Source organism: Labeo rohita, chromosome 6 (genome assembly GCF_022985175.1).
Source record: "Labeo rohita strain BAU-BD-2019 chromosome 6, IGBB_LRoh.1.0, whole genome shotgun sequence".
Lineage (NCBI taxonomy): Eukaryota > Metazoa > Chordata > Actinopteri > Cypriniformes > Cyprinidae > Labeo > Labeo rohita.
This window is the reverse complement of record NC_066874.1, coordinates 20245394-20257291: the sequence shown is the minus strand read 5'-3', so window position 1 is coordinate 20257291 and position 11898 is coordinate 20245394. Positions and strand designations below refer to the sequence as shown.

General features: G+C 34.4%; 1 protein-coding gene across 1 annotated transcript; it reads left to right on the top strand.

The window, feature by feature from the left end:
- Positions 1–836: 836 nt before the first annotated feature.
- pgm1 (phosphoglucomutase 1) lies at positions 837–10227 on the top strand. Its single transcript, XM_051111571.1, has 11 exons — positions 837–1150; positions 2424–2586; positions 3093–3236; positions 3343–3468; positions 4838–5028; positions 5523–5677; positions 5808–5923; positions 7002–7137; positions 7223–7406; positions 9290–9424; positions 9913–10227. The coding sequence occupies exons 1-11, from the start codon at positions 905–907 to the stop codon at positions 10000–10002; spliced, it is 1686 nt and encodes a 561-aa protein (XP_050967528.1). The 5' UTR covers positions 837–904; the 3' UTR covers positions 10003–10227.
- Positions 10228–11898: the final 1671 nt, after the last annotated feature.

Sequence of the window (11898 nt, the reverse complement as noted above, 5' to 3'; positions counted from 1 at the left end):
CCAGAGTGTCATTACACACAGACCTAAATTTTATTCGCCCTTGACCTTTAGCACCACATGTAGGTTTAAGCTTCTATTTATAACTTTCAGTCAATTATTTTGCCCTTTGACTTTCACTACTGTAACTGTAGAACAAGACACTAAAGGTCACATGACATGTGAGGAGTATTTAAACTGCATTCCTTTGCTCTCCATCTCTCCCACCAACAAAGTAAACTTGTATACTATGTAGCCTATGTATTATTTGGTGTTGTTAGAACTCAAGAGATTTACGTGTGACACACTTCTATCCAAAATATGACACCTACATCTGTTTTTCCTGCATTCAAGTCACTGACTTTTAACCTGTATTTTTTAAAGAAACCTGCAACATCATGACAACATGCGAATCTTGCATCACTGTAAACTTTGTGCTGCTTTGAATGAATTCTGGGTGAAACTTGATGCAATAGACAAACAAAACTCTGACCGAGAGCTTCGGGTTTCCTAACACAAACTTTTAAGGGCCCCTAAATGTTCTCCCACAAGACAACTGGGTGCTTATGTGTACAACTAAAAGCCTTAAATGTTCCTACTGAGATAAATGTTGAGATTAAGTGCAGACATATCTAATAAAAAAGATGAATCATTTGATCTACAACCACTCTGATGTTCAAATAGTTTCTCTGCTTAGGTTTTCATATGATAGAAGATTAATTTAAATCATAACAGTTTTATGAATGACTTGCTTTAGCCTTTTCATACACTTTAGTTTTACAAGCGTTATGTGGCTTACTGTCTCTTTAAATGTGGGCGTGTCCGTTTAAGCAGTGAAAGGCCAATGTGTGAATAGAGAAGCTACGTGGTGAACATACACATCTCGCTGGGCAACCGGATAGTGACAGACACTGACCGCTGCTTCAACATGGTGAAAATTACGGTTATTAAGACCAAACCGTACACCGATCAAAAACCCGGAACCAGCGGTTTGAGAAAGAGGGTGACTGTATTCCAGCAGAACCAACATTATGCGGAGAATTTCATCCAGAGTATCATTTCCACCATTGACCCTGCTCAGAGGCAGGGGGGCACCCTGGTAGTAGGAGGAGATGGACGGTTCTTCATGAAAGACGCTATTCAGCTGATCATCCAGATTGCTGCAGCTAATGGGGTTAGTGTTGGATGAATTCGACGCGTAACGTTAATTGTATTCAAGAGTAACGTGTAGCAAAAGCTATTTCCTTAAATAGGAAGGGGTGGCTCTCTCTAGTCATTGACTCATTCAAGTTCATTGCAAAAGAGGTACTTAAATTGCAACCGCCATGCATGCTTTCAAAACTCCAAGGAATGGAATTTCTCATGCATATTTTATCAGCGTTTCCTAATACATTGCAAACAAATATAAACGTTACGTAATCATTCTCGCTTGAGAATAATCTTGTCCATAGCGCTATGTTCAATTCGTGAAAGACTCGTTCATATGAGTCGTATCTTTTCAATGAATCGGTTACCAGTGCGGTGATCAAGTCAGCATCCCATTGAACCAGACCTTGTCGGTTCATGCCCGATTCGAAATGCACAGAAGAGCGAGTTTATCAGCTTAGTTTATATTTATTTCCTTAGTTTATATTTATTTTCTGCATTTTAGACTAATTAACACCCGTGTTAATGGAACTTATCAACAAAAACTTAAAAATAAGCAGTATGACTTGATGTGTTTTATGTCAGGGACGAATGGATGACGTAACTGCTGCAGCATGACGTAAAATAATCGTAGAATCTTTGTTCCGGTTTTTCAAAAGAAAGCTGTTCAAAAGAACCGATTCGCGGAAATGATTCGGATTTGATGCTAACGAACTCCGTGCTCTTTCGAGCTGAGACACCTTTGACATTTCACGCACTGCCAAAAGCAGGGGCCACTGCGTGTTGACGTCACAACCTGCAGTCTCATCTTTACAGAGCTCATTTACTGTAATTTAGAAATTAAAAATTTGCAGCAGCGTTTTGTATGAGTGTGTGGATTTCTTTAACATAGGAAGTCTTGCAGCAGCGACCATGATGTGAAGGAGGCGTGCCTGCAGTCACGTCCCTAGTCTGCATGGCATCAATGCTGTATTGTGTAACATATAAACAGAACAGTGTTTGCATAGTTTTTTTTAAGTATTAGATTTTCATTCTTTATGAATATGCACTAGCATGTCCTATTGATTGCAATGCAGTTGCAGTGTTGCGCAACAGTTCATAGTTTGTCATGTGTGTCCTATATAAATCACAAGGACGCATCAATAGGATTGATGTGATGTAAACATTGTATTGGATGAGAAAGTCAGTGTTGTTGTCTCTAATGGTTCAGAGTTTATGAAACATTTCTAAACATAATTTTTCTTCATTTATATATATTTTAACGTGTTGATCAGTCACTTGTTTCATCCATGATCTCTTAGATTGGCAAGCTGGTCATTGGTCAGAATGGGATCATGTCAACACCTGCTGTTTCCTGTGTGATCCGTAAAATGAAAGCCATCGGAGGAATCATCCTGACAGCCAGTCACAACCCTGGCGGCCCCAATGGAGACTTCGGCATCAAGTTCAACATATCTAGTGGAGGTTAGAGATGCGTGCATGAATTAGTAATTAGCACATGTTAGTGATGAAGTATTAAAGGGGTAGTTCACCCAAAAATGAAAACTCTGTCATTAATTACTCACCCTTATGTCGTTCCAAACCCATAAGACCTTTGTTCATCTTTGGAACACAAATTAAGATATTTTTGATGAAATCCAAGAGCTTTCTGACCCTGCATAGACAGCAACACAACTGACACGTTCAAGGCCTAGAAAGTTAGTAAGGACATTGTTAAAATAGTCCGTGTTTCAACCATAATGTCAGTCTCCACCACATGTTCATGAGATTACCACATTGTGTTGATTTCCACTTAGATTTCATCTAAATAATCTTAATTTGTGTTCCAAAGATTAACAAAGGTCTCACCTTTCACCCTGAACAACATCAGGGTGAGTAATTAATAACAGAATTTTCATTTTCATCAAGTGAACTGTCGCTTTAAAGACTGTATTGAACTGGAATTCAGTTTATCTGGATTGTTATTCCAGGTCCTGCACCAGAGGGCATCACAGACAAAATCTTTCAGATCAGCAAGAGCCTTCAGGAATATCACATTTGCCCTGAGCTCAAGGTGGACCTCTCAACCATTGGGAAGCAGACCTTCGAGGTTGACACGTTTAAGCCCTTTACAGGTACCATTTTGGAGTTTTACTATTTGTCAGTTATATAAAATCATTTTTCAATTCGTATTTGATTAAAGTGTCTACAGTGTAATTAAAAGTATTTTATGTTTTGCAGTTGAAATTGTGGATTCTGTGGAATCCTATGCAGAGATGCTTAGAGATATCTTTGATTTTGCTGCTCTGAAGGAGTTGCTATCAGGACCCAATCATATCAATGTACGGCTCGATGCAATGCATGGAGGTAAGGATTTTACTGCACCCAAAACAACAGAAACATTGGTAAATTCTCTGAAACTATACAATTATGTAAACAGTACATACAGTTGAGGTCAAAAGTTTACATACACCTTGAAGAGTCAAAATGTTAATTATTTTACCAAAATAAAAGGGTTCATACAAAATGCATGTTGTTTTTTATTTAGTACTGATGTGAATAAGAAATTTCACATAAAAGACATTTACATGTAGTCCACGAATGAAAATAATAGGTGAATTTATAAAAATGACCCCGTTCAAAAGTTTACATACACTTCATTCTTAATACAGTGTTGTTACCTAAATAATCCACATCTACATTTTTTTTTTTTTTTTTTTTTTTTTTAGTGATAGTTGTTCATGAGTCCCTTGTTTGTCGTGAACAGTTAAACTGCCTGCTGTTCATCAGAAATGTCCTTCAGGTCCCACAAATCATTGTTTTTTCAGCATTTTTGTGTATTTAAACCCTTTCCGACAACAACTATGAATTTGAGATCCATCTTTTCACACTGAGGACAACTGAGGAGCTCATATGCAACCATTACAGAAGGTTCAAATGCTCACTGATGCTCCAGAAGGAGAACAAAATGTATTAAGAGCCGGGGGGTGAAAACTTTGAATTTGAAGATCAGGGTAAATTGAACATATTTTGTCTTCTGGCAAACATGTATCTTCTGTAGCTTCTGAAGGGCAGTACTAAATAAAAAAAAAAAAAAGATATTTAGGCAAAATAATAAAAATGTACACATCTTCATTCTGTTCAAAAGATTACATCCCCGTCTCTTAATACATCGTGTTTCCTTCTGGAGCATCAGTGAGCGTTTGAACCTTCTGTAATAGTTGCATATGAGTTCCTCAGTTGTCCTCAGTGAGGAAAGATGGATCTCAAAATTATACAGTCATTGTTGGAAAGGGTTCAAATACACAAAAATGCTGAAAAACCAAATAATTTGTGGGATCTTAAGGATTTTTCTGAAGAACAGCAGGCAGTTTAACTGTTCAGGACAAATAAGGAACTCATGAACAACTATTCACTAAACAAACAATAAAAAACACAGTGGATCATTCGGGTACCAACACAGTATTAATAGTCAAGTGTATGTAAACTTTTGAACAGGGTCATTTTTATAAATTCAACTATTATGTTCTATTGTGGACTATATGTAAACATCTTTTATGTGAAATATTTAATTCAGGTCAGTACTAAATAAAAAATAACATGCATTTCATAAGGTCCCTCTTATTTTTGTAGAATAAATAACATTTTGCAGATTCTGCAAGGTGTATGTAAACTTTTGACCTCAACTTTATACGAACTAACTGAAGACTTTCTCTTTCTGTGCTCTTCACGCTAGTGGTGGGTCCCTATGTAAAGAAGATTGTGTGTGAAGAGCTTGGTTCACCTGCTAACTCCGCTGTTAACTGTGTCCCCTCTGAGGACTTTGGGGGGCACCATCCTGACCCTAACTTAACATATGCTGCTGACCTGGTTAACACTATGAAGGGAGGTGAATATGACTTCGGAGCAGCTTTTGATGGCGATGGTGTAAGTTTAAAAGTTTCTGTCTGAAGTTTATAACCACATACACTGCTGTTCAAAAGTTTAGGGTTACTCAAGATTTTTTAATGTTTTTAAAAGAAGTTTCTTATGCTCACCAAGACTGCATTTATTTGATTAAAAATACAGTGAAAACAGTAATATTGTGAAATATTATTACAGTATAAAATGTATAAACATTTCTTATTATTATCAATGCAAAACAGTTGTTCTGCTTAATATTTATGTAGAAACTGTACTATTCTTTATTTTCTTGGATGAAGTTCAAAAGAACAATATTTATTTCAAATGCAAAATATTTTGTCACACTATAAATGCCTTTACTCTCAGTCTTGATCAATTTAATGCATCCTTGCTAAATAAAACGGCTCTCAAACATTTGAACAGTAGTGTACATTTTATAATGTAATTGAAGTCAACCGGAAATTGCTTTCAGGTAAAGCCTTATAATTACATTTCTCATCTTGCTGTTCACTTTGTAGGATCGTAATATGGTTCTGGGTAAGCATGGATTCTTTGTAAACCCCTCAGACTCTGTGGCAGTCATCGGTGCCAACATTACATCCATCCCTTATTTCCAAAAGACTGGAGTGAAGGGTCTGGCTCGCAGTATGCCCACCAGTGGGGCTTTGGATAGGTAAGTTCCTCTAAGTTCACTTTTATTTTGCGATTTAGCCCTATGTTTCATCATCTCACTAAAAGTAAATGTATACTACGCAATCCATAGTATTTCATAAACTTTGGTATTCTTTGTTTTTACTCTGCAGTGTAGCCAAAGCTTTGAAGATGCCGCTTTATGAGACTCCCACAGGCTGGAAATTTTTTGGAAATTTGATGGATGCTGGCAAGTTATCCCTCTGTGGTGAAGAAAGCTTTGGTACTGGTGAGTAGCTACGAAAGGATTGGTGTTATTCAGTCAAATAGGAGATTGAAGTAGCTGTTAACCTGCTTAAAGGTTTTATGCTGAAAAGCTTATATTTTGAGGTATTTAAAAAAGTAGGTTAATACTTTCAAAATGTACATATTAAATAATATATATATTTTTATTTTTATTTCTGTTTATAATACGTGTGTGTTATGAAAAAAAAAAATATATATATATATATATATATATATTTTTTTTTTTAGAATAGATTATGCAGAGCGGTAAAAGCTGTTAATGGTGGATATTTTGATGAATTGAAAATTTACGTTTTTTCTATGTATAAACTGTTTATGTGATAAAATATGTTTTTGTAGTTTGTGTTGTCCCTTATCAGTGCAAAATTATCACAAATTAAAAAGGATTATATATATATGTGCATATGCCTAGTGGCTAAAATGTTTGATGAAGGTACTGATAATAAAAAAAAGTAAAACAATCTGATGTATCATGCAGGGACACATACATTTTTACAGTATTTTACAATAAAATGACAAAAGATGTCATTAGAACAATACAGTTTTTGTTTTTTAATCATGTTCTTATTGTAGCATTTGTACACTTTTCTGTAAGAATTACAAATATTTTTCTAGTGTATATTTAAAGGGATAGTTCACACAAAAATGACAATTCTGTCATTAATTATTCACCCTCATGCTGTTCCAAACCCGTAAGACCTTTGTTCATCTTCAGAACACAAATTAAGATTTTTTATGAAATACGACAGCTTTTTGACCCTGCATAGACAGCAATGCAACTACCATGTTCAAGGCCAAGAAAGGTATCACTTTAAGATGTTATTCACATGGGTTTGTCCAAAACCCGTTCATATTACATCATACATTTTTGTTCCTCTGAGGTCCACTTTTAGTGTTAGTAATGTTTTTGCACCAAATTTGTAGTTATAAATGAAGTCTTAAATTATTACATTGTGAACACTTGCATTGTTTACATAGTAAATCATGCTCTTTTCTCTCAAAATATGAAAGAAAGTTTCATTTCTCTTAATACAACCTTTTAAATTCCTGTTTTTTGGTAGGTTCTGATCACATCCGGGAGAAGGATGGTCTGTGGGCAATTCTCGCATGGCTCTCAATCCTGGCCACTCGCAAACAGAGCGTAGAGGATATCATGAAAGACCATTGGCAGAAGTTTGGAAGGAATTTCTTCACAAGGTAACCTCAGTAAAGTGACATGCTGATCTGTGTAGCTTGACTGCCCTCTACTGGTAGAAAATTTTGTTCCAAATCTCTGTTTCAGGTATGACTATGAAGAGGTGGACTCTGATGCTGCGAATAAGATGATTGATCACTTACAGACAACTATGTCTGACAAAGCCTTTGTGGGACAGAAATTCTCCTCAGGGGATAAAACATATCAAGTGGAGAAGGCTGATAACTTTGAGTACACAGACCCTGTCGATGGCAGTGTTTCAAAAGGACAGGTGAGCCAGATGTAAAAAATCTGGGGGGTTTTAATAGCCAGTCATAAATTTCACTACCATTATTTAGAAATCAGCTGTTTCTATTCATAAAACAAAATACACTACCAGTCAACAAGTCAATTTTTACAGTTTTTACTGTTAAGTCTCCTTAGTTCAGTCTCCTTAGCAGTTCAGAATATTAGAATGATTTCTGAAGGATCATGTGACTGGCGTGATGATGCTAAAAATTCAGCTTTGAAATTACAGGAATAAATTACATTTTAAAATATATTCAAATAGTAAATAGTAAAATGTTACTGTTTTGCTGTACTTTGGGTCAAATAAATGCAGGCTTGGTGAGCAGAAGAGACTTCTTTAAAAAATATTAAAATCCTACTGTTCAAAAACATTTGAATGGTGTATTTAAAATATATTAGGTGTTTAAACTAAACATTTCCAAGATTGTTCTTTTGAACAGTATTTTTATGAGACATTTCAAACATCATAAAGGTCATGATGAGGCTATTCTTTCAACAGTAGTATATGTATGTGTGTATATATATATATATGTATATGTGTGTGTGTGTATGTGTGTATGTATATATATATATATATATATATATGTGTGTGTGTGTGTGTGTGTGTATATATATATATATATATATATATATATATATATGTACAATTAGCAGTTATAAAGTAAGATTTTTTTACTATTAACTATTAAATATTAAATATTATTTATATGAATATTATTTACTATTAAATATTTATAAAAATACTATTACTATTAATATTTATAGAAATATTTTTACTATTAGAAATAACTGTTTTCTATTTGAATATATTTTAAAATGTAATTTATTCTGTGATTTCAAAGCTGAATTAGCATCATTACACCAGTCACATGATGCTTCAGAAATCATTCTAATTTTCTGATTTGCTGCTCAAAAATTTGTTTTTATTGTGTTGAAAACAACGGAGTAGAATTTTTTCAGGTTTCTTTAATGAATAGAAAGTTCAGAAGAACAGCATTTATTTGAAATAGAAGTCTTTTGTAAGATAAATTTCTTTATCCTCACTTTAAATCAATTTAAAGCATCCTTGCTAAATAAAATTAAAATTATTATTTTTTATAATTTCCAGAAAAAAAAAAAATATACTGACTCCAAGCTTTTGAATGGTATAGTATGTAATGTTACAAAAGCTTTTTATTTCAGATAAATGCTGATTCAACAAAGAATCCTGAAAAAAAATACTAAACGGTTTTAAATATTAATAATATTATAATAATATAATAATAATATATATATATATATATAATAATAATCAAAAATGTTTTCTGAACAGCAAGTCAGCATATTAGAATAATTTCTGAAGGATTTTGTGACACTAAAGACTGGAGTAATGATGCTGAAAATTTAGCTTTGATCACAGAAATAAATTACATTTTAAAATATATTTAAATAGAAAACAGCTAATTTAAATACTAAAAATATTTTAAAATTTTACTGTTTTTGCTGTACTTCGGGTCAAATAAAAACAGGCTTGGTGAGCAGAGGAGAATTCTAAAAAAAAAACATTAAAAATCTTACTGTTCAAAAACTTTTGACTGGTGTATTTATGCTTTTTATGACTGCTAATTGTACATTCTTTTAAACATCAAATATTAAAAACATTTGCTGATGAAATTACTGATCATCTTCATTCTTACTGTTGAAAGAATAGCCTTATTATGACCTTTACGTTGTTTGAAATATCTCATAAAAATACTGTTCAAAAGAACAATCTTGGAAATGTTTAGTCTAAACACCTTTCTTGATTTCATAGAAATTTTTGCATACTTTCCAAAACACAGTACATTATCCATCATCCCTGTTTCCTGTCTTCATGCTTTATTTTAGGGTTTGAGGATCATCTTCTCGGATGGCTCACGTATCATTTTCCGGCTCAGCGGGACAGGCAGTGCTGGGGCAACCATCAGGCTTTACATTGACAGCTATGAGAAAGACTCCCAGAAAATTTATCAGGATCCTCAGGTAAACTGGTCAAAATATATGTTCTCCAACCACATACTTGTTTCACAAAAAAGTATTTAAGAATTTATTTTTAATATTATATTTTGAAAGCTTGACAAATCTGTGGCAGCTATAACAGTAATCGATTTTGACACGCTCACCCCTGCACATATGGTTAAAGATCTGATTCACTCAATTTTATCTGCTCAAGCTGGATCACAAGAGTATTAATCTGTCTTAAAGAATCAACCTCAGACATGCTTGGGATTGATCTGAGATGACTTTTAGTTCCAGCAGTTCTTTTCATCTTGAGCTTTGATGCTTGGGTTCCTGTAGAAGAAAAGGATTCTCATTTTCAGTACAAAACGCTAAATTTGCACCATCCGTTTTCAGTTAGTCTAAATCAAAGTCCCTATTGTTTTTCTCTCATTTTGCGGTTCCCTAATAGTACACTTGTAACATTTCCATCCTTTTTAACATTATTATTGTCTCTCGAATTGTGTGAACAGGTCATGCTGGCCCCTCTGGTGGACATTGCCTTGAGGATCTCACAGCTTCAGGAAAAGACTGGCCGCACCGCTCCAACTGTGATCACATAATTACTGGAGAGCCCCTATTCACCTGATCCAGCCCGAACTAGCCCTCACCGTACGCAGTAACGCCTTACTTTATCGTTATTCTCATCGGTTTCATACCGTAGTCATTATGTGTTCAATGTGTCCTCAAGAAAGTGTCACATTTCAAGTGTTCCATATGCACAATCAAAGATCTATATCCATTAGAGAGAGTATAAAGAGAGTATAAAATAAAGTCTATGAAATTAATGGCTTGTTGTGATTTGTTCTTAAGAAACCCATGCTTTTTTTAATGCACTTTGATTTGTTATAAGAACTAAAGCGCTTGGCTTTCCTCTGTGTCTGTTAGATCTATCATATTTAAGTTTTATGCATACACACAGTTTGTCTTTCATTTGAGGCTGAAAGTAGTAACTATTATGCTATAGTGTGTTATTAGTGGATAAAGAATCCTAAAGGCAGGAAACCTGCATAAAATATATTCTGCCTTTAAATTAGCACCACAAATAGCACAAGTATCTTTCAGTGGGAGTTGACACTTAAAACCTCAGATTACCATGATTTTCGTGGTCAAATTCTTTTTAGAAGAGTCTGTATAGTCTAAATATGTTTAAACTAAAGGCTTTAATAAAGATTTATTACTGGTTTGGCTGCTGCAAAAATTCATCACACAGATTTAAAAATTCCAATGTATTCTTTTACGGTTTTGGACACAGAGACTTTTGACGTTTGACTTTTGGTTGTTTTTTATAAGCTATTTTATGAATTATACATGCTTGCATACATGCTAAATAAATATTATGTGTCAGAATTTACCAAAACAATATGAGTTTATAAATTAAATGTATGTCAATGTCAATGGCTACCCTCAACTGACTGGTTTCCATCATTCTTCAAGAAGTAAGCCTATGGAGAAGACTTCCAGTTCATTAGCCGCTATAGGGAAATAAGGAGAAGAATAACAACGTGCAGTAAACGGTAAAACTGTTTCCACTACAAACCAGTGTGCTAATAAATAAGATAATACATTAAAATAACATGGTAAGATATGCCAATTTGCAATATCAAGCAGCAAAACGAGCTGTTTTGTACAGCTAAAAATAGCTGGAAGTGGATAGACTGGAAGCCAGATACAAATCTGAAAGAAAAGAGTAGATATCTTCGTGTTCAAGAGAAGAAAGAAACTTACACAGGTTTGGAAGTGTTGAGTAAATGATGACAGAATTTTTATTTTTGGGTGAACTATCCGTTAAAAAAATTGAATTGCAGCATTAAATTTAAAATCTGTTCATGTTGCCTCACAATTTTGCGCGTTTTACAGCGTTGCGCATTATGACCAATTACACACGACTCCGTTGAGCTTATGAATGCAATGACCAATGAGAAGCGTTCAGATGAGTCATCGCTGAAAAGCTGATGTTTTGGTCAGTCCTTGCATTCACTGACTGAGTTCTGCACTCCCATGATTTCTGTCGTCATAAATACCAAGTGCAGATGTACGTATGATGTAAGTAATAGATTCATTCATCAAACAGTGTATAGTTTTTTGCCTGAAGTCAGGCTACACCAGATTTACAAATGGCTGTGCCCACTCAGAAAGAAAGAGTAGATATCTTGGTGTTCAACAGAAGAAAGAAACTTACACAAGTTTGGAAGTGTTGAGTAAATGATGACAGAATTTTTATTTTTGGGTGAACTATCCGTTAAAAAATTGAAATGCAGCATTAAATTTAAAATCTGTTCATGCTGTGTCACAATTTTGCGCGTTTTACAACGTTGCGCATTATGACCAGTCACACACTACTCCGTTGAGCTTATGAATGCAATGACCAATCAGAAGCGTTCAGATGAGTCATCGCTGAAAAGCTGATGTTTTGGTCAGTCCTTGCGTTCACTGACTGAATTCTGCACTCCCATGAT

Coding starts and splice junctions, on each gene's coding strand:
- pgm1 (XM_051111571.1), top strand. CDS start 905: ATGGTGAAAATTACGGTTATTAAGACCAAACCGTACACCGATCAAAAA. Junction 1,151..2,423: donor AGATTGCTGCAGCTAATGGG/GTTAGTGTTGGA, acceptor ATGATCTCTTAG/ATTGGCAAGCTGGTCATTGG. Junction 3,469..4,837: donor GCTCGATGCAATGCATGGAG/GTAAGGATTTTA, acceptor TCTTCACGCTAG/TGGTGGGTCCCTATGTAAAG.